Here is a 23,964-nt window from a genome sequence, read left to right as displayed (position 1 = left end):
CGCTAAGTACCATAATTATTTTAATTGATATACACAAAATTCACAGGGAATAAGTGATCGTGCGCGCGCGCGCGTGTGTGTATTTAGACAAAACGAGTCTCGGTTCCTGAAAACACTGAGTTTTGTGGAAACGCCGAGCGCTCGTACAGTTGACTGCGTACAACTCAGTAAGCGCCGAGCTAGGATCTCTGCAGGACCCCAAGAGGGCCAAGCGCGGGTGTCGCTGCTGCTCGCCCCACCCCGCAAGGGGCTGCAGGCAGGCAGGGCCCGGGACCGTCGAGACCCAAGTCTGCATTCGTTTACTCCGCGAACGCTTCATTCTGAGTCCCACGCGCGTGCCATGAACTCGCGCGGGGAGAAGGGGAACGGGAGCCGGGCGGGTTTCGGTGCAGAAACAGACTGCCACAGCGGGGAGCCCGCCCCGGCCTCAGTTTCCCCCGGGGAGCGCTCGCCCCGCCCCGGGGCCGCCCCGGGAGGCAGCGCCGGCTGCAGGCCCCGCCCCGGGCCGCCCGGCCCGCTTCCGCCGCCGCGGCCGAGTCCTCCCACCGGAAGCGCCGGCCGGGCGCCGGAGGAGCGGCGGCGGCGAGGTGGGTGCGCGCCCCGCTCCCCGCGGGCTCCCCGCGCGCTCCCCGCGCGCCTCCGGGCCCCGGCGTCCGGGCTGCCGAGCGCTGCCCCGGCCCTTCCCGCGCGCCCGGCGGCCGCCCGTCCTTGACGAGCCCTGGCCCGGCTCCGCTCGCGGCGCGCGCGTCTGGAGATGCGCCGGGGCCGACGGCAGCGGGACGCCCCCGGGACGCCCGAGCCGGGCTGGGAGCCCGCACAGGCCCTCTGGCCTCACGGAGCCCGGCGGCGGGGGACTGGGCTCCGGTGGCGGCGTGCAGTGGGGCCGCAGGGCCAGGAATCCACGCACCCCGGGGCAGCCCACGGGGACTCCCGGGGGGACGTGGTCTGGTCCAGCCGCGCCCCGAGAGACGAAGGGAAGGAGGGGAGACGCGAGTGCGCAGCGCCGAGGATCCTCGGAAGAGAAAGGGCTCGAGGAGACGAGGAGCAGCAGGAGAAGTGTGGGGGCGGGAACCCCAGCAAGGAGGGGAGTTAGGAGGCGCCCGGATACGTGGCGTGGGCTTGCCGTGGGCCTGGGGCAGCCTCGACTGGAGTGAGGACGCGGAGCGCCCGTGTAGACAGTATTTTCCAAAAGTTCTGCTCAGTTGAGGAGAGCGTGTGGATGCTGGAGCGGAATGTGGAAAGCGTTTTAAAACACCGCGTGTGGTTAGAACACAGGGATCCGGAGTCCCCATTGACGATCTCTGAGCCCTTAGGCAGGTCACTGAACTGCCCCAGGAGCCCCAGTAAAATGGGGGTGAAAGTGACAATACCTGCCTAATAGGGTTCACGTGAAGATGAGATGAGATGTGCCTGTAAAAGCACTTAACGCGGCACCTGCTGCTTCTCGCTTTTAGTCATTAGAGCAGCTTGGGCACGTGTTGAGGCCGATAGGAAGGAGCTGGGAGGCAGAGGAGACAGAAAGGGGCCCAAGAACTTGGACAGAGATAAGTCTGGGATGCCGAGCCGAGGGAAGGAGGGAACAGTTGAGGATGCAGAGAAGTTGGCAGGTTTGGGTGTGCGGTTAAGTGAGTGGCTTTTGGACAGTCTTTCTCCGAAACAACCCTCAAAGTTATTTGCTGAAAGGGTCAGGCGGGGCTGGCCCCTGTGAAGCTGGAGAACTTGATTTTCACTGCCGCAGTAGCGTGGGCTGCCTTGTCCTTTCTGCCAGCAACCCCTGGCAGACTCAGCATCGTTCCAGGGAAGGTGGGCAGTTGAATTTACTAGACTCAGAGGATAACGTCTGACCTACCTTGCCCACTTGTGAGGCTCCACTAAAGTTAATGAATGTGAAAACACTATATATATAAGCATAATTTAGCATTTTAATCTTTTTTCCTGATCTTGAACTGGAAGGGCTGTGCCTTCTGAGCACTTCACTTGGGCTGTGCACCATGCCATACTTTCAAACAATCTCACCTGTTATTATGACTGTCACGTGAGGCAGGTATTAATATTGTCCCCATTTTACAGATGCAGAAACTGAGGTGCAGAGGAGTTACTGACCTTGCCCCATGACCCAGAGCTAGGGAGTGATGGACTCAGGACCCCAGCTGAGATCTGTCAGACCTCAGAGCCCGTGATTTGAAACTGCTGAGAAGGCTCGCAGAGCCCCGAGAGCAGACCAGCAGGACACAGAGATGCGGGGGAACCGACTGGCTTTTCCATGTGTACCGTGTCAGTGGCTCAGTCGCGTCCGACTCTGTGCGACCCCGTGGACAGCAGCCCGCAGGCTCCTCTGTCCATGGGGATTCTCCAGGCAAGAATACTGGAGTGGGTTGCCATGCCCTCCTCCAGGGGGTCCTCCCAACCCAGGGATTGAACCCAGGTATCCCGTATAGCAGGTGGATTCTTGACTGCCTGAGCCCCCAGGGGAGCCCGTCTTTTCCATTCGATAGATGAGAAAACAGAGGCTAGAAGCTCGGACCTCTGTGGTGGGCTCTGCAGGCTCCATGCTGCCTTGCTCTGGCCTCTCTTGGGCAGGAGGAGGAGCACAGAGCTTGGAGTCACGCAGACCTGGCACTAGCCACCGGGAACTGAGTGACTTCAGACCAGGCATCTGGCTTCTCTGTGCCTTTCCTGCCTGCGGGATTCCCAACAGCCTGTGAAAGGAATAGGAAGGAAACTGTCGCCCGGGGCACAGGAGGTGTGGCAGGAGCCATGCTTCCCACACACCGTGGGTCTGCCTCCTGCTTGGCTGCTGAGACCAAGTCTCCAGGACCTTGAATTCATTTAGACCTTTGTTCTCCTCAGTGCCAGGAAGTGGTGGTGGCTGACCTGAGTCTGTGGCCACCTATGATTTCCTGAGTGGGGCCGTGGGGGTAGGGCCCTGAGCAGTCCATGGTGTCATCGCCGTTCTGATGAAGAGTGCCCCGGGCAGGGCTGGGCCATCAGGGGCCTTCCTGCTGCCCCTGGTTACCTTGGCCGTGGGGTCCTGGAATTTTAGCGCCCACAGAAGGCTTGGAGACGCCCTGTTGCAATTCCTTTTTTAGTTTTTTACAGATGGGGTAACCGAGACCCACTGTGAGGAAGTGACTTTCACCTCCTCTGGATGGGGCAGAGCTTACACGCATGGAACTTTCATTTTTGGATCTGCCTCCAGAACCCTGGGGATTTCCACTGGAGTGGTGATCACCCCCACCGAGAATCCCAGACTGCTCAGAGGGCCCAGGGAACACGGACGAGTCGGGAACCGGAGCTCTCTCTGCCTCTGTCCCTGGGGAGGAGGTGGAAGGAGCCAGCGGCAGCTTGAGGTCCCCCGACAGGGGAAACCCTGAACTGCCGTCCCTGAAAGTCCGCGCGATGCGGTTCTTCTCTCTGTCTGACTTGCTCTTTACCTCCCTCTCACTCGAAAGAATGACTGGACACTCCTGGAGCCTGCAGTCACCATCCAGGGGATTTTTTGCACCACAAAGGGTAATTCCTGTCTCTTCCCTGCTGTGACTCAGCTGTGACGTCGAACCATACAAGCCAGCGAGAAGATAAAGGCATCAGCCGCCCGTGTATCAGAGCGAGTGGCCCAGCAGAGTGCACTTCTCCAGCACAGACTTCCCAGGGCTGGGCCCCTACCCCGAGGAGCTTGGACCAGGCCCTGCACCCTGGGCCCGCCTGGGACCCCGGGATGGCCTCTGGGTCAGCCAGCAGCTCCCGCCCGGCCCCCGATGAGAACGAGTTCCCCTTCGGGTGCCCCCCCACCGCCTGCCAGGACCCCCCAGAGCCCAGGCCTCTCTGCTGCGCCGTGTGTCTCTCTGAGAACGCGAGGTGAGGGGCAGGTGGGGAGGAGGCCCCGGGGAGGGACTCCTGATGGGAGGCGAGGGCGAGAGGACCCCTTGCTCTCAGGCAGGTAACTGTATCTCTCTGGCCTTGGCGGCTTCCCCGATGCCCCTATCTGACTTCTGGCGAAAGGAGAAGGGGCCGCAGAAAGCCCGCAGCTCCCTCTGCGGAAGGCCGTCGAGCATGGCAGAGCTTTGAGCCCAGCTGGGCTACTTACTTACTGTGGCCTGTGTGCATGGCTTAACGTCCCGAAACCTCAGCCCCCTTGCCTGTAAAGTGATTTTCTACCTCCCAGGATTGTTACAAGGCCCAATCAACAACATTCCAAAAGATCCTTATAATTGGGAACTTATCTATAAACTCCTGCGTAAATGGCAAACTGCTGTACAGATGTATCTCCTTCCACAGTGTCACCCGTCACCTCAGACTGGTTGCTGAGGACTCTTCTAAGGGGCAGAAGTATCTGGTGTGCTGTTGTGTGTTCATGTATTATATATTTAATATGTTTGTATATTGTCCGTGTTCAGTTGCTAAGTCGTGTCCAACTCTTTGCGGCCCCGTGGACTGGACCACGCCAGGCTTCCCTGTCCTTCACCATCTCCTGTATATTTGTATATAAATATCTTTATTTTGTATACAAATACCTTTATATTTCCCTGGTGACTCAGACAGTAAAGAATCTACCTGCAGTGCAGGAGACCCGGGTTCAACCCCTGGGTCAGGAAGATCCCTTGGAGAAGGGAATGGCGAGTCACTCCAATATTCTTGCCTGGAGAATCCCACGGACAGAAGAGCCTGGCGGGCTATGGTCATGGGGTTGCAAAGAGTCAGATGCAATTGAGCAACGAACACATCTTTATATATAATACATGTATTTGGCATATGTATAAAAATATATATATAATATACATATATATTAAAATGTGTATATTATATTTATAAATAATTCAGAGAGGTGTGACATCAATATGATCATCAGTGTCCCACCTTATTATTCAACTGTTATGCACCAACTGTGTGCCAAACACTCCTCAGAGGAGCCTTGGAAAGGTGGACACTGTTAGCATATTAGGACAGTGAGGCCTAATGGAGAGATGAGGTTAGTCTCCCGGTAGAGGTGTTCTTAAACTGCCATGCGCCCCCAGTGTGACCTTTGCTGGGGACTTTACAGGTTAGGGAGGTGGGAAACTTCTGAGGTTGAAACGCTTTGACAAAGGCGAGGGCTAAGAAGGGCAGATGGGGCGGCGAGCAGAGCTTGACTGGTCTTACCATCCAGGGCTCATCTCAGGCTTTTGCAGTGGGTCTCTTGGTTTCCTTCCCTCTTCTTCCAAAACGTGGTAGGGGCGGGGAAGGGCTCCAGGTCTGCCCTGCATCTCTCCACCCCGCCCACCCCTGCATCCTCTGAGGCTGCAGTCGCCTCCCTGTGAAATGGGCCTGACCGGGGCGCTCGGGAGGGATCAGATCACTTTGCAAAAGCATGTGGGCCCATGCGTCATCTCATTCAGAGTCTGACACCCAGTCCTGCTTAGGAATCTCAGGCTGGGCATTCTCGGAGGCCCCTTCTTATTCTGAGAGGCTGTAGTCATCTGTAATTACTAAAAATAAGAGACCAGAATAAAATAGAGGAACCTACAAAGAACTAATATAGTACACACCCACAATCCCTTAACTGAACCCCTGGGCTCAGATGTATTGTGGAATGAAGAAGTTTTTCAGATTTTTGAAAAGCCAGTCAGTACATTACTCTGTCATTCTTCCAGCGGGGACTGGGGACATACCTTATGTTCAAGCATCAAGCAGTGATATTTCTGCAAACGTAAATATTCATACTAAGTGGGATAAGAAGGGCTTTAATAGTCTAGTCAGTTCAAATCAGGTTTGGCTGCCAGAGAAGCTCACTGCAAGCCATGGGAAAACGCTGGGTGCCCAGTGTTTTTGAGGTTTGGGAACGGTGCGTCTGGGATGCAGCTCTATGCTCATGGGTGTCAGCTGCCATGCTGGGCGAGGCCCAGGCCTTTGGGGCTCTGGGGGTGGAGGTTGGTGTCATGGAGTCTTGAAGGCTTCACTCAGTAGCATTTGTTTTTATGTTCCCAGGAATGATGAGGATCGGATCTGTCCCAAATGCAAAGGGGATGACACCCCGTCTGAAAGTCCAGGAAGCCTTCTGTCTCAGGAGAAGGTAAGCTGGCGCTGCCAGGAAAGATTGTCCATTGTCTCCGCTTTCAGGCACCTCCCTGCTTGTCCTGAATCTAGGCTGAATTCTGTCTGTTGGTGGCGAGGAGACTGATGTTCACAGTGAGAAAGCTGCTTGTCCCACGCCGCCTGGCTGACCTGCAGGTTCAGGGTGAGAGAAGCAGTCTATTCGGGGACCCACACACCATGGCCTTCAGGCCCAGCCAGCCTGCTACCTGTTTGTACACAGCTCATGAGCTGAGAATGGTTTTTACCCTTAAAGGGTTTTCAAAACTCAACAGGGATATGAGATTTTGTGACACATGAAAATGATCCAGACTTCAAGCTTCCAGATCCCTAAAGAGAGTTGGATTGGTTCACAGCCACAGCTCATTCGTGTATGTCTTGTGCGTGGCTGCTTTGGCCCTGAGATGGCGGAGGTGAATAGTTGTAATGGAGGCCTTCCAGCCCCCAAATGTTCACTCTCTGGCTCTTTCCAGAAATAGTTTGCCAATCTTGGTGCAGACAGCTCTTTCTGACCCTGTTTGCTCTCAGACAGGGTCAGGCCAGCCTCAGCTCACTTCTCTGGCTTCCCCAAGCTGTGCTTCCAGGAGTAAGAGGGGCCAAAGCGACATCCTCAGGCACCGTTTTAGAACCCTGGCCCTTCTGAGCTGGAAAGACCCGTGCGGGCCATCTGTCCAGCCCAGAGGTGCCCACATGGCAACCAACCCTGGTTCATTCCCAAACCAGTTCATGACAAAAATGGTAAAGAAAAGAGAAAGAAAATTGCCATGACTTTTTCTTACAAAATAGAATCACCCTTTACTCTGAGATGATTCCCTTCCTGTGCGTGTCTTTGTATAAAGGAAATGATCATGACAGATGGTAGAATTGGGGGTAAAGCCTTTTTTGGGGTAAAATTAAAAAACGACAATCTTTATGTTGATCTCCTAATTTAAAAAGCAAACAAAGCTGGTACTGGTCTGTGAATCCAGAGCTTTAGGAACCCTGGCGCTAAATCTAAGCCCCTTTTCTTACACGTGGGGCCCCGACACCCACTGGGGATTCTCATCAGCTTAGCCACCCGAGCTGTCCACACTGCGAGGAGCCCAGCTCCTTTGGACCAAAGCTCAACCCTTGGCCAAACTGTGGCTCTGGGTGTGGGTAGGGGGGGATCAGGAGCCTGATGTCAAGGATGGCTAATTCAGCGCCCGGCTGAGATGGCTCCTGTTTGTCTACCTGTGAAATGAAGACGCTGCCTTGGACAGGGCCTTTTCAGTACCAGCGATGTCCCGTTGCCAGTCACTGGCTGGTGGGGCGCACTCCCTCCTGCTGTGGAACGACAGGCAGGCAGGTGTCCCTGCCTCCTCCCCCTTCTCCGCTCCGGCCCCCTCTCCTCCAGAGAGGCGGGGTACATCTGGCCCACCAGAGCTGGTTTTGAGGGCTTTCCTCTCTTCTCTTCAGCAGTCCTCTCCCCAACAGACCCTCAAGGGGATCACAGTAAGGATCTAATGCATTTTCCCGGAACTCTGTACTCTACCATGCGGTGAGGGCCGATAGGATTAACACCCCTGGAATAACTTCCCAAACCTCCCTCGTGGGATGTTGTGCTCAGCGGGCCTCCGCGCTCCACCCTCCAAAGGGAGGGATAGGCTATCTGCTTTCTAAGGCAGCTGCCTGCCTGAAGACGTCAGGACGATTGTTTCTGGTTTGCTCTAGTCTTGCCTCTTAACAGAATGAATCCAGGGTCATTGTATGAATCTTAGATAATATAAAGCAGAGATATTTTAACGTCTCCCAATTCAGTAGTTCTAATCTTTTCGTCTGTGTTAGTGTGAAATCAGATGAAAGTAGAAGGGAAGCCTGGACCTCTGGCCCGGTGGTCACCCCTCTTCTTTCTCCTGCCCCAGCCCCCAGAGACTCTGGATTCCTAGGGCCCTGCGTGGCGCAGTTTGAAACTGGATGCCTTTGACCAAGTGACTCTAATGATGGAATTGCAGGCGCTCAGCCGGCTGCAGCGTGGGGGGAGGGGCTGCACCCCCGTGGAAAGCTGGGGGGCGGCGTGAGCCCGTGGTCTGACACCTGCACAAAGCCACAAGCGGAAAGACCAGGGACTCCGCCAGCTCCTGACCCGATGGGAACTTTGGGGGGACTTTTGACCAAAGGAAAGCAGCTGATGGTAAATCAACACTTTGCACACGTGGTGGTTCTGAAGTCTGTGCCTCTGAGGAAAGCTGGGGAGTGGGGGTGGGTGGGGTGGCGGGGCCGGGCCGGAAGCCGGCCGAGCTGAGCCCCGAGGTGCCGTCCGTGCGACCCTGTCCACGCCAAGCGCTCACCCTTCTGTCCTCTTCCTCTGACTTCGTTAGCATCACGTCCCCCCAAGAAGCGCTCAGAGCCCGGGACTGATTAGCTCGTGTAAGAGGCAGACGTTAAAGGATGATTGTTGACCCAGTTAGAGACTTGGTCCTGGCCCGGAATGACCTTCCTACAGAAGTGACAGTGAAGTAGGGACCGCCTGGCAGCTGGGAAATAGCAGTCAGTCCTGCCTGCAGGAGACCCTGGGAAAGGGCTTGTTGCTCTCATCTCTTCCCCCTGAGGCCACTCGAGAAGGTCAAAAGCAGGTTGGCCTTTGGTGCCAGTGGCTTACAAGAATGCCTCAAATTATCCTAGAATCTGAAAACGATTGGAGATCGAGCTGTCTAGTCCCATTTCCGTTCTGTACTGGATTCCTGCCAAGTGGCTTGGTGTCCCTTCAGCGATGGGCAGCTCATCACTGCACAAAACCACCATGTCCACCATGAGGAACTAACTACTGTGCATTGTCCTCTCCCTTTGTACTGAACTGACGTCTGTCTCCCCCAAAAGCAAGACAGTCAGCCTCCTGTGCCCTGAGGCCGTCCTGCGTCTGTGGGAGGATGCTGACCACGTCTCTCTCGAGTCTGTCCTCAGCCTCCATGCTGATTTGTGTCTGTTGGAATCCAGCCCCTGGAAATGAGCCCCCTCACACTTCTGAGCTTGGCAGTTGCATCTGTCACCTCATCTGTCCTGTGACATCCTGTGTCATGGGCTGTGGTGATACCAACGGGTGACATATGGAGGCTTAGGGAAGAGGCGTGCCTGCACCACTCTTACCACAAAGGGGAGCTGGAGCCAGCCTCCCTCTTCCTGCCCCCCGGGACTCTGGCATCTCTCTACTGCCTCCAGAGGGGGGATCACCCCAAGTGTTTTGTTTACACAGGTTTAAATACCCAGTCAGTCTTAAGTGCTGGAATCCAGCAAGTGCTGGGACAACAGGAATGGGCAAGACTCCTTTCAACTAGGAGAATCAGGCAGGACTTCCTGGAGGAGGTGGCAGTTGAGCTGAGCAGAGGTTGCCAGAAAGGAAACTGGCTCAGATACAGAGGAGGGCAGGAACTGGCGGGTGGACCGGGCCAGCCCTAGTGCTGAGGTAGAGTGCCTCTCCCTCAGCACTAGCTGAGACGCAAGCGAAAACACCCCGTCCAGCCCTCAAAGACCTTGGCCAGCCTCTGTGCCCAGCACAGCAGTGTGGGCAGTGCCCGGCACATTGCAGGCCCTCTGTTCTGTGCAGTGGCTTCATGGAGGCTTCTCTCGTGCCCCCAGTATCCTCTTAACACCCACATTATCAGAGGCCCCCAGGTCGTCAAGTGGAGGCCCCCTGACAGCCCTCTGCTTGCTGACCCCATCACAAAGGGCCTGGGTCAGTAGGCAGCCGGGAACACCACACCCCCCTGACTTCTCGGACGTGGACAGAAGGACAAGTGTTCGCTCAGGGCTGGGATTGTGTTTTCTCTGTTTCCTCCTCAGAGGAAATTCCACCGCAAGTTTTATTTTTAGCGATTTGCCAGCCGTGAGGCCGCTCACACAGGGGCCGCTTGTGGCACAGGCTTGGCCCAGGATGGACGCCCTATTCTTCCTCCGCAGCCCCAGCCCGCTTGCCTCTCTAGTGCCCTGGGTGCCCTGCCTTCAGATGAGCTACCCCTCTTTCCCCAGGGAGAGGAAGGGCCCTGGATGCGGATCCCAGGCGCCTGGCCTCCACCACCGCTTTGCCCCAAGCTTGCATCATCTCCTGTAAGTCAGCAGCCTTCCCTGAACTTCAGCTTCGTCACCTCCGTGAGAGAGGCAGAACTTCAGAGCCCCAACCCCCTCCGGGTGGTCCTGGGAGACCCGGCAGGGCTGTGCTTACATGGGGGTGGAGAAAGTCACGGCCCCAGAAGGGCTCGTGCCTGCGGGACAGCAGGCCCCTCACTTGTACAAGCTCCGCGTGACCCAGACTGAGCCACTCGGCCAGGTCTCCCACGTGTGTTCAGGTGAAACCAACTCCGCCCTGCCTGCCTTGAAGGATTACTGCAGGGGTCCTATGAGGTAGCTTGCAAAAATGCTTTGGTCCTATAGAAATACAAGTGCACGTAGGGATGTTCCTCACCTCTACCAACCCCTGAGGAAATCCAATGGGGAAACAGGGCTTTACAGAATTGCTGCGAGTTTGAGGTGTGAAGATTAAATGAGGTGCATGTATGTGACAGCCGTGAAGGGGGAGGGAAAATGTGTCCCCAGGGCAGTGCTTCATCCACAGGAATAATTGTGGTAATAGCAGGTCTGTTACTGCTCATCAGGGCTAAACCACGTGTGTGTCAGGCAGAATGGTGCTCCCCACAGCTGTCTGCGTGTGCGTTCCGGAACCTGTGACTGTGTCACCCTCCGCGGCTGTGTTGGTCTGCCCGGGCTGCCGTAACAGAGGGCCGCAGACTGTGGTGGGCGCAGGAGAGACTGATCCCCTCGCGGTTCCGGAGGCGGGTTCAGGCAGAGTCGGTCTCTTCCGAGGCCTCTCTCCTTGGCTCCTGGATGCCGTCTTCTCCCAGCACCCTCCTCCCTCAAAGTCTGTGCCCTCGTTTCCTCTTCTTGTAAGGACACCCGTCACACTGCAGCAGGGCCCATCCTAATGACCTCATTCCAACTTAATCACCTCTTTAAAGACCATGTCTCCAGGGGGGCTTCCCAGGTGGTACAGTGGTTAAGCCTCCGAGCTTCCAATGCAGGGGGCACAGGTTCAATCCCTGGTCATGGAACTAATAAGACCCCACAGCCAAAAAACTAAGAACAAGGATCACACAGCCAAAAAATATAACAATTTAATGTAATTTAAAAAAACAAAAAAGACCCTATCTCCAAACACAGTCATGTTCCTGGGGGGTTAGGACTTCCACATATGGGTTTGGGGTGGGAGAGACACTGCTTAGGCATCCCAGGTGGCTCTAGTGGTAAAGAACCTGCCTTCCAATGCAGGAGACATAAGGGCCTCAGAACAATCCCTGGCTTGGGAAGACCCCCTGGAGGAGGGCATGGCAACCCACTCCAGTATTCTTGCCTGGAGAACCCTGTGGTCAGAGGAGCCTGGTGGGCTGAGGTTCACAGGGTCACAAACAGACAACACCACTGAAGTGACTTAGTACACACACGCACAGACACTACTCAGCCCGTGACGATGGCAAAAGGGTCTTTGTACTTTGCAGACCTTCTAGGTTAAGGATCTCGTGATGGGGAGATGACTGGGTTATTTGGTGAGCTCATTGTAGTCACTAGGGTCCTCCAAAGAGGAAGACGAGAGAGGCAGAATTAGAGAGGGGCTGGAAGGTGCTCTGCTGCTGCCTCTTACTCTGGAGGGAGGGACCATGAGCCAAGGGATGCCAGCAGCCTCTGGAAGCTGGAAAAGACCAGAAAACAGACTCTGCCCTCTGGTCTCCAGAAGGAACACCGTCCTGCTGACACCTTGATGTTAGGACTTCTGATTTCCAGAACCGTAAGATAATAAATGTGGGTTGTCTAAGCCATTAAGTTGGTGGTATTTTATTATAACAGAATAGGTCACTCGTATCAGAATTTACGTGTATTATGGCATTTAATCCTCACCATAACTCTATTGGGGCGGGGAGTGGTTTCTATTATTGTCTCCATTTTCCAGATTGGGAAACTGAGACGTGGGGGAGTTAATAAGTCCCCCTGGACCACACAGCTAAGTGTGTGAGCTGACAGAAATGGGCTTTGCACCCCAGCGGGATGGCTCCAGGGCCACCCCCTGTAAGCACCCCAAGGAATGAGAGGCAGTGACTGATGGTGGCACTCCAGGCAGTCTGGCTGGCCCCCAGCAGCCTCTCCTCTGCCTGCTGTGCGTGGCTGGCCCCAGCTTCCTCCGTCACATGTGGTAACAAGGACGCCTGCTCCACGCACATAGCGCTTGCCGGTCTGCCTGGGCTTTCACTGCACAGACACAACGTCACAGACTCAGCTGCCACAGGGACACGTGCCCCTCCACTGTGTGCGATTCTAGAACCCCACCGTTAGTTTTCTCACTTTCATCTTACCTCCCTCTGCCTCTCACTTCGAGCTTCAGAGGATTCGAATCACGGGTTTGGAGGGAGTTTCAGGGCCTGAGCGGCCACCCTCATCCATCACCGGGTCCTCCTTAGCCTCGGGGCCTCCACCCTCCCCAAACATCAGGAAGCTACCTGCTGGGAGAAGCTGCATCACGGGGCACTTTGCAAAGCCCGCCTGGTCCCCCTGCCGAGGCTGCCTCCCTCCCGGAAAACATCTGTTTTCTGTTGCTGGTTGGGAACATCTTGTGCCTGAAGCCTGAGGCAGTGGGGCACCGCGGGGCGGCCCTTTGCTGGGCTGTGCTGTGTTTCAGTCCAGCTGTCTTATTAAGCCCACAGCTCTTGCTTTTTTAACTTTTACAGAATGAAGACTAGTGTGACTTTATATTTGCTTAACCCAAAGACTTCTGTCCTCCCCTCCTTCTAGATCTCCCCTCATATCACCCCGTGAGGTTATTCTTAAAAACAGCAACAAAGCTCTTGGAAAGCCAAGATATTATGTGTAATAAAATTCACTCATTTTAAGTGTACAGATTGATGGATGCCGGTAAATACCTGCAGTCGTGTGACCTGCAGTTAAGAACGTGAATGTTTCTGCACCAGATAAAGGCTTCCTTGTGCCCCTGGCTAGTCAGTCTCCCCCAGCTCAGCCCCAGGCAGCCACTGATCTACTTTCTGTTTATGGTTTTGCCTTTTCTAGAATCTCATGAGAATGAAATCCTAGGGACTTCCCTGACGGTCCAGGGGTTCAGACTCCGCACTTCCAAAGCAGCGGGCACAGGTTTGATCCCTGGTCCAGCAACTAAGATCCCACATGCTGCATGGTGAAGCCAAAAAAATTTTTTTTTAATATCAGAAGAAAAAACTTAAAAAGAATAGAATTCTAGTATGCAGTCTTCCGTGTTCGACTCTTCGTTTAGCAGAATGTTTCGCGGTTGCTCTGGTACTGCACATGTTAGTGATTTAGTCCGTCCAGTTGCTGAGTGGTGAGTGTCCTCGGGTACGGACACACCACACTGTTCACCCATCGGCCAGCAGATGAAAACTCAGACAGCCTCCATTGTGGGCCTGTTGTGAGTAAAGCTGCCTGAACATTTACATACACACATGGAAACATTTTCAGTTTCTCTTGGGTAAATCCCTAGGAGTGGAATGCGTGGGTTATCTGCTAGCTTGGTAAGCATGGTCTATAAGGTACTTTATGATTTAACTTTATGAGATACTTGCATAGTTTGTCCCAAAGCAGCTGTACCATTTTGTATTCCCATTAGCAACCTGCAAGTGTTTTTCAGTTACTCCACATCCTCCCCAAAGCTTGGTATTGACATCCTTTTTAAATTTTAGCCATTTAGTGAGCAGACAGTGGCATTTTATAACAATTTGCATTTCTCTGATGACGGGTGGTGATGAACCTAGTTTCACAGGCTTGTCATTTATGTGTCTCCTTTTATGAAGTTCAGTGTTTTACCCATTTTGTGTTAGGCTGTCTGTCTTATTGTAAGAGTTCTTTATATATTCTGTATTTAAGGCCTTTACAGGTGTATGTTTTGGGAAAAAATGTCCTCCCAGTCTCTCTTGGGTTTAATTTTGGTAAGAGACAGAGATGGCATCACCAACTCAATGGACACGAGTTTGAGCAAATTCTGGGAGATAGTGAAGGACAGGGAGGCCCGGAGCGCTGCAGTGCATGGGGTCAGAAAGAGTCCGACACGACTTGGCGGCTGAACGACAACAGGAGACATGGGGTGGAAAGAGCCCTGGAGCCGTGCAGCTTCCTAGCTGTTCCTCCTTGAGTGAGTCCCTGCCCCTCTGTGAGCCTCAGTTTCTTCATCAATCAAATGGGAACAGAAAAGCTACCCTGCCATCCCCAAGTGTTGTTTGGGGCCCTCGGAAGAACTATGGCCGCAAAAGCCGTTTCCAAACTCCTCAGACCCATGCATAGGTTGACGGTATTGCCCAGTTGCCTGTTTGGGGCCCTCAGGGAGCTCCCAGACCAGTGCGGAACCAAAGGGTGAGGTAGGTGGAACCCGCCCCAGCAAGAGGGGTGGCAGCGCTTCCCAGGATCACAGCAGGAGCTCTGATCTCATTTTGAAGGAGGGTCACAGTAGGGCTGAAGCTTGAAGGGTGGAAAGAAATCATCCAGGCAGAACGAACAGCGTGTGCAAAGTTTCGTGGCCCGGCCCAGCCCCTGCCTGGTGCATGTTCGTTCTTCACAGACAGCCCCAGTTCCACCGGGACCCCCACAACACCCGGTGACATGGTTCTTATTTCCAGGATCACCCCGAGGTGGCTGAGGCTGGAGTTGAGTGCCCCTTTGCAGGTGTTGGCTGCTCCTTCAAGGTAAGTATCTGGGTGTGAGAAAGGAGGTCTGTACACTGCAGCCTCAGACCTCCTCGCTCAGCCCCTCGGGTTTTCCCCCAACATCCAGCTGCTGCTCTGGATGTACCTTACATGACTCACAAGCCACAAAATCACTAGTAAATCGTCTTTGTGCTCAGGGGAGTTCTTCTTAATGTCTCACCTGAGCATTGCAGCGGCATCACAAACATGAGCCTCCCCGCCCCGCTACCCCCAACCCCTGTGCCTCTCTCCATGGTCCTGAATCGTCACTGTGCTGGAGAGCAGGACAGAACTTGCTCTGGGAGCTGGAGTGTACACAGCTCACCTTGGGCGTGTCTAATGCCAGGGCCCTTCACATCCCTCTCCCCCTTGCTGTGTCCTTCCCATTGCTGGGGGGATGGATATGACGTCCCTTGGTAACCTCTGATGGCAGGACTCTCCTTGGCTGCCTGGTACTCCCTCCTCCCCCTCCTCCGCCTCCGCCTCCTCCTCCTCCTCAGTTTTCACTGATCAGCCCCACTCTCTCGGCAGGGAAGCCCAAAGTTCATGGAGGAGCATGAAGTCAGCTCCCAGGCAGCCCACCTGAACCTGCTGTTGGGGTTCATGAAGCAGTGGAAGGCCCAGCTGGGCTCTGGCCTGGGGTATGGGCCCATGGCCCTGGAACGGAACCTGTCTGACCTGCAGCTGCAGGGGGCCGTGGAGGTAGCCGGGGACCTGGAGGTGGACTGCTACCGGGCCCCCTGTTCCGAGAGCCAGGACGAGCTGGCCCTGCAGCACTTCATGAAGGAGAAGCTCCTGACTGAGCTGGAAGGGAAGCTGTGTGTATTTGAGAACATTGTTGCCGTCCTCAACAAGGAGGTGGAGGCCTCCCACCTGGCCCTGGCCGCCTCCATTCACCAGAGCCAGCTGGACCGTGAACACATCCTCAGCCTGGAACAGAGGGTGAGCCTGGGAGGCAAGTTCACCTTCAAGGCAGCTCAGGGCCCCTACACCCCTTGCCTCATCTGGTCTCCAGAGCAAATGGACCAACCTTCCTCCTACGCCTCCTCCCTGCGCAGACCAGCCATGCCCCCATCACAACTCTCTCTCCTGTGTCCTGAGACCTTCTAGGAAGAGGACTGAGGCAGAAGTGGTAGTTCAACCCCACCCCACCCCCCATCCAGCACTTCGTTTCGTTTGCTTCAATTCTGCAATGGACTGTTCCCACCCCAAGCATCTCATTCTGCTGTCAGACATTTTTCACGCTTAGAAAGTTCTCCCTCATACTAAGCTAAAATTAGTCTCTCTGTCTTCCCTGCCCCTCGGAGCCCACAAAACATCTGACTTCTAGCCCCCATGGAAGTTCTTCGGAGATGAGAAGTCAGTAATAATATCCTGCCTGAGTGTTTCCTTCTTTAAGCTAAGCACCCTCAGTGCCTCCACACTTCATCAGAATACGTTGTTTCTTGTGTTCTGGCTCAGCCTCTTAAGAATTCCACCCTTCGGCATGATGGTACCAGACCACCAGACAATTCACTTATCTGACAATTCTTGGCTAAGTCAGACTGTAACCTCCTTTGTTGCAGAGCTTATACTTAATATGACCAGTCACAATGCTGTGTTGTTTTTTGTGGGGCAACAATATTACGTCACCATCTCATGTTGAGCTCGGCCTGGATTTTAGTTCCAGGCCCACCATTCACTAGCTATGTAGATCTGAGAAAGTCACAGGATGCGACTTTTTCATCCGTAAAATTAGGGATTTGATTTTCTTTAAGGATGCTCACTTCCACTCCTGATTTCCCTACCTGAGTATACCTGAGAATGAATTTGTATTTGTTTCAAATGTCAATGGAGGAACCTACTAGAAGAGCCAGACACTGGCTTTGAGTGACAGAGTAAAGGATTTCTTTATGCAACTCTTGCCCTAGTTGGAAGGTGGCACCTGCCCACTCCCCACAAGGGCAGTGACTATGTCTTCAGTTCCTTGACAAATATTGTGGCTCAGCTCGTACATGCCAGGCACTGTGCAAATCATGTGGAAGTCACTCAGTCATGTCCAACTCCTTGGAACCCCATGAGCTGTAGCCTGCCAGGCACCTCTGTCCATGGGATTCTCCAGACAAGAATCCTGGAGTGGGTTGCCACTCCCTTCTCTGGGGATCTTCCTGACCCAGGGATCAAACCTCCATCTCTTTACCATCTGAGCCACATGACCACAGATAAAATGAGCATGGGCCCAGCCCTTGACAGGGGAGACCATCCATCCTGTAGGAAAAGCAGAAAAACACATCTCAGACGCTTGTAAAAAGAGAGGAAAGAGGGAAACCAGCTGAGCTAGGGCAGTGGTCGAAGCCTTCCCAGAGGAAGGGCTATGTGAGCCAGGTTCTTGACGGATGAATAGGAGTTGGCCAGTGGAGAAGGGAGGAAGAGGAATTCCAGGCAGGAGGGCCAGCATATGCAGAGAGAGAGGCCTGCAGCTGAGGGAAGGAAGGTCAGGAAGGCCATTTGGGGAACAGCTGCATCTATCTCTACATCCTGCCATCCCTACCTCACCCTCAGGCTGCGTTCTGGTGCCTCTGGCTAAATGGGCTTCCCCCGCCTCAGGTGCTGGAGTTGCAGCAGACCCTGGCCCAGAAGGACCAGGCCTTGGGCAAGCTGGAGCAGAGCCTGCGCCTCATGGAGGAGGCCTCCTACGATGGCACCTTCCTGTGGAAGATCACCAACGTCACCCGGCGGTGCCATGAGTCGGCCTGTGGCAGGACTGTCAGCCTCTTCTCCCCAGGTAACTCCTCCCGGGATGGCAAGCAGGGCGGGGAGGTGGGTACAGGCACTTGCAGGGGAGGCAGGCCCCACGGGGCCCAGGAGACAAGCAGGGGGTAGGGAGTGGTCCGCTCTGACAGCCGAGGTGCGTCCAGTTAGGCCTGAGGGCGTTCAGATGCCCGGCCCTGCCAGGCCCGTGGAGGCGGTAGGCTCCTCCCCACCCCGCCGCGTGGAACAGGGGCTGTTGGCACCCGGCTGGCCTTCTGCCTCCCTGAATGTCATCTCAGTTGTTTGTGTGGATGTCGGTTTTGAAAGAGTGCGCTGTGAACCTGAGTCTCTGCAGACTCGAGGGAAGTGGAGGATGGCTTTCACAGGGGCCCCAGCCCTCTGAGACCCAGGGACCTGAAGTCAGGTGAGGGGAGATCTAGGTAAAACCACAGGCGTCTGTGTACAATTGTGGGGAGCATGTGAGTGAGTCTTGTGTAGATCAGGGCAGTTCTTACTCATTTCTGGGATCCCGGGGCCTGGCACAACATCTTGCGTAAAGTAGGCAGTTACTCGGTTGAGATTTGTCTTCATTAGCTGAGACCTGCTTCTGTAAGGCTGTGCATGTTTGTGTTCAGACCTGTGTGCTTCTCCCCTTGCCTCCCTCAAGTGCATCTGAGTAAAATGGGTGGGTTGTTGAGGAGGATTTCTGCTGAAGGCAGTTTTAACCCCCATCCCACAGGGCAGGTGGACCCCCAGGCCAGGCCCTGCGCCTCAGGAACCGGGGCAGCTCCTTCGTGGGGTGGCCTTGCCCTCTACATGTAAGCTTTTTGTCCTGGCTGCTTTCCAAAGAGGGAAAAAGCAAGCAGTGTCTCTGGCTTCCTGTTCTACCAAAGCACAGAGGGCAGAGATGAGTCAGACCGTCAGCCTGTCCCCGCCTTCCTGCCCTGCACAAGCTGTCCCCGCTCTGCCCCTCCCAGACGTGCCCTCATGGGGACAGCCGCTGGAACCCACACTCAGATGGCTCTTTCAGCTGCCCAGAGCAAGAGCCCACAGGCCCTGTACCTAATCACCAGGGGATGATTCATCCCAGGGGCCTGTGCTGAGGGTGGCCAGCAGATTGTGAGCCTCCCCACTCCCTCCCAGTCCAGACCCCAGCTGCTTAGCTTGGGGCCGCAGAAAAAGCTGCATGTTGGGATGTAGGAAGCTGGGCCCCTCACTCTGGCCCTGACCCCAGCTCGCTGTGACTTTGTGGGCAGGCCACTTCCCCTTGCTGGGCTCTGGCTTCTGACTACAAAGTGCAGATGGGTTAAGTCGGGAGTGTGGTAGGGCCAGCAGCGCCTCTGTCCCCTGTCAGAAACGTAAATTCTCAGTCCTCACCCCACACTGCTGAGTCAGAAGCTCCAGGCCTGGGGCCTGGCAGTCTGCGATTCCGGTGGCCCTTGACATCCAGTGGGCCAGGTGGTCTCCAAGATTTAATGCTCGATGTTTTTGTTTATTGTTGAGTCACTAAGTCACGTCCAACTCTCTAGAGACCCCATGGACTGTAGCCTGCCAGGCTCCTCTGTCTGTGGGATTTCCCAGGCAAGAACACTGGAGAGGGTTGCCATTTCCTTCTCCAGGGGATCTTCCTGACCCAGGGTTTGAAGCCGCGTCTCCAGCCTTGCAGGCAGATTCTTTACCGCTGAGCCACCAGGGAAGCCCCTTGATGCTCTGTGGTGGAGAAGCAGCTCCAATCCCAGATGTCATAGCCTGGGGCCTTGACCTGGGCCTGCCTAACTGCCAGCCCCAGTTTCCTCATCTGTAAAGTCGAGCACTTGCCAGCTGCCCTGGTGATGACTCTGACTTCGGCATTTCAGCTTTCTACACCGCCAAGTACGGATACAAGTTGTGCCTGCGGCTCTACCTGAATGGGGATGGGACAGGAAAGAGGACCCACCTGTCCCTCTTCATCGTGATCATGAGAGGGGAGTACGATGCTCTGCTGCCGTGGCCTTTCAGGAACAAGGTATGGGCCTGGGAAACAAGGGGCTTCCTCGGGTGGAGGAGACCTGGCTCCTGCTCCTGGGTTAGCCATGAGCTTACCTGTGTGACCTCGGAGAGCCCTTCACCCTCTGTGTTATCAGTTTCCCCGCTTACGAAACAAGAGCCTGAGTTCCCCTCTAGTAGCCAAGGCTGCTGCTTGCATGAGTGCAGGAGCTAAAATGCCTGGACCAGCAACCCTGGAAGACATGTAGAGATGGAGTTCACACGGCGGGGTGAATAAGGAAAACTTCCTATAGGAGGCACTATGGGTCTAGCCTGCAACAGCAGCACTCTCAGAAAAAGGGAGGGAGGCAGATACCACTGTATACCTTTAAGAATGGCCAAAATCCACAATGCTGACAACACCAAGTGTTAGCAAGGATGTGGAGCAACAGGTACCGTCGTGCATTGCTGGTGGGAATATAAAACGGTATGGCCACTTTGGATGACGGTTTGGCAGTTTCCTACAAAACTAAACGTACTCTTACCATGTGACCCAGAGATCACACTCCTTGGCATTTACTCAAATGAGTTGAAAACTTAAGTCCACCCAAAACCCTGCAGACGGATATTGATAGCACCTTTATTCATAACTGCCAAAACTTGAAAGCAGCCAAAATGTCCTTCAGTAGGTGAATGCATAGATAAACTGTGGTCCGTCTAGACAATATACAGTATTATTTAGCACTCCAAAGAAATAAGCTAGGCAGCCATGAAAAGATTCGGAGGAACCTTAAATGCATGTTAACGGGGTGAAAGAAGCTATAAACTGTATGATTCCAATTATATGATATTCTGGAAGAGGCAAACTGTGAAGACAGTGAGAAAATCAAAGGGTGCCAGGGTTTCATGGAGGAGAGGAGAGATGACTAGGTGGAACGCAGAGGATTTAGGGCAGTGTAAATACTCTGAGGGACCTCCCTGTAGCTCAGACAGTCAAGAATCTGCCTGCAATGCAGGAGACCCGGGTTCAATCCCTGGGTCGGGAAGATCCCCTGAGAAGGGCATGGCAACCCACTCCAGTATTCTTGCCTGGAGACTCCCATGGACGGAGGAACCTGGAGGGCACCAGTCCACGAGATTGCAAAGAGCTGGACACGACTGAGTGACTAACACTACGCTACTAAGTGCTCTGATATGATAATGATAGGTTCCTGTCCTTGTACATCTGTCCAAACCCATAGAAGGTACAAAACCAGGCTTGAGCCTTAAAGTAAAGTGGGGACTTGGGGCGAATATGGTGTGTCAGCATAGGTTCATCAGTGCAGCCAGTGTTCCTCTTGGGTGGGGGACGTTGATAGGGTAGGAGGCAGTGTGGCGATGCTTGGAGATCTCTGTAGTTTCCATTCAGTTTTGCCCTGCACCTAAAACTGCTCTAAAAAATAAAGTTTGTTGAAAATGTTTCACAGGGCAGCCGGAGGTGGGGGTGTGGCAGACACTCCCTGCAGGTGAACAGCAGCAGCAAGAGGGCGGGGGCGGGGGCGGGGGGGAGTGTATACTCCAGACCTCAGCTGGGGTGAAGGGGGTGAGGGAGAGCAGACGGGTGGGGCGGGGGCCCCACGGGGCCTGGGTCTGAGTCAGTAGGTCAAAACCGGTCCCCATACGTTCTGGGGGAGTTTTAAAAATGCTAATGACTGGGCCTCACTACCATAAATGGTGAGCCCTGGGCACTGGGAAACTTCAGACCTTCCCAGGGAATTCTAAAGTGCCGCCGAGTTTGAGAACCATTGCGGCGGGGGTGATGGGTATTTCAGCAGTGTGGGCCGGAGGGGAGAATGTATGTCACTTCAAGGTCACTGGCTTCCCGGGGACACACAGGGCCCCTGTGCAGAACAGAAGCTGGGTTCGTGTTTCAGGATGTGAGTGACATCCGCTGAGTGGAAGGCCTGGCTGCTCTTACCCCTCTACCTTGTCCCAGAGGATCCAGCTGTGGTTGAACGGTCAACCTCTCTGAGCAGAAAGGGGCATTTTGGCTTCAGGGGTCCAGCCTCCTTGTCAGGACTCAGTCTCGCCTTTAGCCCCTAACAGCCAACCGCAATTGACAGTGGCATCTGAGTTCCCCCTTCCTGTCGGATAGAACATCTGAGCCCTAATCATAGAGCACCCTGGAGCCCGCTCACAATACCAGGTGACTCTGCTTTCAAGCTCTCACCGTGTGCCACGTGTGGCTCTTCTTTCTTTCTTTGGCTCCTGCTCAGTGTGAGCTCAGGCTTTCCCAGTGGCCCAGTGGTAAAGAATCCACCTGTAGTGCAGGAGATACAGGTTCGATCCCTGGGTAGGGAAGATCCCCTGGAGAAGGGAATGGCTCCCCACTCCAGTAGTCTGGCCCAGAAAATCCCGTGGACAGAGGAGCCTGGCTGGCTGTCGTCCATGGGGTTGCAAGAGTCAGACATAACTGAGGAACTAACTAAAAGCAGCGGTGTGAGCTCAGGGTCAGAGGGACGGCCTGGGCCAGACCCGGGCCTGACCTCCCAGCACGCTGCCCGGCAGGTCACCTTCATGCTGCTGGACCAGAACAACCGAGAACACGCCATCGACGCCTTCCGGCCCGACCTGAACTCCGCGTCCTTCCAGCGGCCCCAGAGCGAGACCAACGTGGCCAGCGGCTGCCCGCTCTTCTTCCCCCTCAACAAGCTGCAGTCCCCCAAGCACGCCTATGTGAAGGACGACACCATGTTCCTCAAGTGCGTCGTGGAGACAGACACTTAGGCTGCCGGCCGCGCCCGAGGCCACGGCAGCCCGGCTCGGAAGGGGGCTCCGCACAGCAGCCGAGGCCCCGGTCCCCTGTGCCCAGGACCCCAGGGCACGATGACGGGCCGGGGCTGGCATTGCCTGAGCCCGGCTGACAGGTTGGCCGGGGCTCGCCGTCACCTTAGTGGCGGGACCCTGGGGCGGACCCACGAAGGCGGAAGGTCCAGAGGGAGGTGGTGCAGGACGGATCCCCCAGCACTCACCACGCAAGACTGGAGGCCGGAGAGCCACCCAGCCCTGAGCGTGGAGGTGGACTCTGGCCAAGAGCGGGAGGGTGTGGGGACCAACCAGGCTGGGGCGTGGGTGCTGAGCTGGAGATGCGGGACCTCAGCCAAGGGCTCTGGGGATGAGGAGGCCTCTGCGGATCACCATGGAGACCGTGCTTGCTCTCTGCCTGCTCGGGGTCAGAACCGGAACCAGGGGTGGAAGGGACGGAGCCCAGTGTAATCCAGTCTGTCCCAGGCTGGACTGAGTTCCCCGGCACTGGAGGTGAACAAGCAACTGCAGAGGGCTACACTTTGGGGAGGGCATCAAACGGGGTAGATTTCAAGACCTTCAAGGCTCCTTTCAAGCCCAGAAAGTCTCTAACTCTCAGCCCCCTGGGCCAGCTGAGGCCACGGGCTGCAGGGTTCAGGAGCCCCGTGCCCTCCAGTGTCCTGACTCAGCTTCAGCACCTCGAGGTGGGCGAGCTGACCCACATGGCACTGCCCGCACTGAGCCTGGCAGTCCGCTTCCCCTCTATGCAGAGCCACACGCAGGCCCTGTGTCCTGCGCCTCTCCCAGCCAAAGGCCCTGCTGCCTCCTCCAGGTGAAACCAGGTCTCTGAGCTCTCAGGAGCGGCCGGTAGGAGCGTGGAGAAGGAGAGGGACCCACACTCCCTGTGCTGCCTGCCTGGGGGCTCCACCCTCGGCCACGTCCAGAATCCCATGTCACCCGCTGAACCAAGGTAGCCACATCTCTAGTTGACAGGTCAGGACCTCTGAGCCACCCGCAGACGCTGTCCTTTTGTGTGTATAAAACCAAAGAAAGAACTGTTCTTTAATCTCTTTTGCAGTTTTCATGAAGGGTTGTGGGAGTTGGTGGTGACTTTTGAGCTCTGGGTGGACCGGCTAGTTTTGCAGGCGGCACCCAAGCTTCTCCTCCTTGGTCTTCTGTTTGTAATGGGGGAACCGCCCCGCCTGCCTCACTCGCCAAGTTCGCTGACCTCAGAGGAGCTGCTACACAGGAGAGGCTGGCAAGAAGCAGGGCACCGCTGCCTGCCTGGCTGGGCCGGGGCTCACTTGTCTTCTCACCTTGGAGGTCGCTGCACAGCCTGCTGCAGGACCCTGGCCCATCTCCCCGAGCCCCGAGGCGTCACATTGCTACACAGAGCTCCAGAGCAGCCCCCTCACCGCTTCCCCTCCAGCCTTCCCTGCAGCTTCCTCTTCCTGTGCCTGCTGAGGCTGGGAGTCACTCCTCAGACCCTCAGTGTTCTCACCTGTGAAATGGGTTAGCAGCCCTGCCTGTCCTCCCCAACCCGGCGTTTCTGAGGCTGGCCCTCCCTGGGAGGTGAGGGGGCAGCACAGCCCAGTGGGCTCAGTGTATCAGAAAACCAAAACCCCAGCCCCCAGGGCAGACCTGGTATCCCATTGTGCCTCAGCCTCTTCACTTACAAACACGGAGAACCACCCTGCCTGGCCCTGCCCCGCCC

General features: G+C 55.4%; 1 protein-coding gene across 2 annotated transcripts; it reads left to right on the top strand.

Annotated features, from left to right (window-relative positions):
* The first annotated feature begins 552 nt into the window (after positions 1–552).
* TRAF1 (TNF receptor associated factor 1) lies at positions 553–23,310 on the top strand. 2 transcript variants are annotated; one of them, XM_055427778.2, is made up of 8 exons: positions 553–587; positions 3,090–3,858; positions 5,965–6,049; positions 14,706–14,771; positions 15,303–15,713; positions 17,358–17,535; positions 19,358–19,506; positions 22,014–23,310. In XM_055427778.2, the coding sequence occupies exons 2-8, from the start codon at positions 3,719–3,721 to the stop codon at positions 22,230–22,232; spliced, it is 1,248 nt and encodes a 415-aa protein (XP_055283753.1). In that variant the 5' UTR covers positions 553–587; positions 3,090–3,718; the 3' UTR covers positions 22,233–23,310. The 2 variants fall into 2 exon arrangements, with proteins under 2 accessions (XP_055283753.1, XP_055283752.1); XM_055427777.2 differs by lacking the exon at positions 553–587 and having other exon boundaries at positions 620–3,858.
* Positions 23,311–23,964: the final 654 nt, after the last annotated feature.

Source organism: Moschus berezovskii, chromosome 7, assembly GCF_049115385.1.
Source record: "Moschus berezovskii isolate FMDL1 chromosome 7, NW_MosBer_1.0, whole genome shotgun sequence".
Lineage (NCBI taxonomy): Eukaryota > Metazoa > Chordata > Mammalia > Artiodactyla > Moschidae > Moschus > Moschus berezovskii.
Note: the sequence above shows the minus strand (reverse complement) of the source record. Positions and strands in the feature narration are given on the sequence as shown.

Coding starts and splice junctions, on each gene's coding strand:
- TRAF1 (XM_055427778.2), top strand. CDS start 3,719: ATGGCCTCTGGGTCAGCCAGCAGCTCCCGCCCGGCCCCCGATGAGAAC. Junction 14,772..15,302: donor GTGTTGGCTGCTCCTTCAAG/GTAAGTATCTGG, acceptor CTCTCTCGGCAG/GGAAGCCCAAAGTTCATGGA. Junction 17,536..19,357: donor TGTCAGCCTCTTCTCCCCAG/GTAACTCCTCCC, acceptor TCGGCATTTCAG/CTTTCTACACCGCCAAGTAC.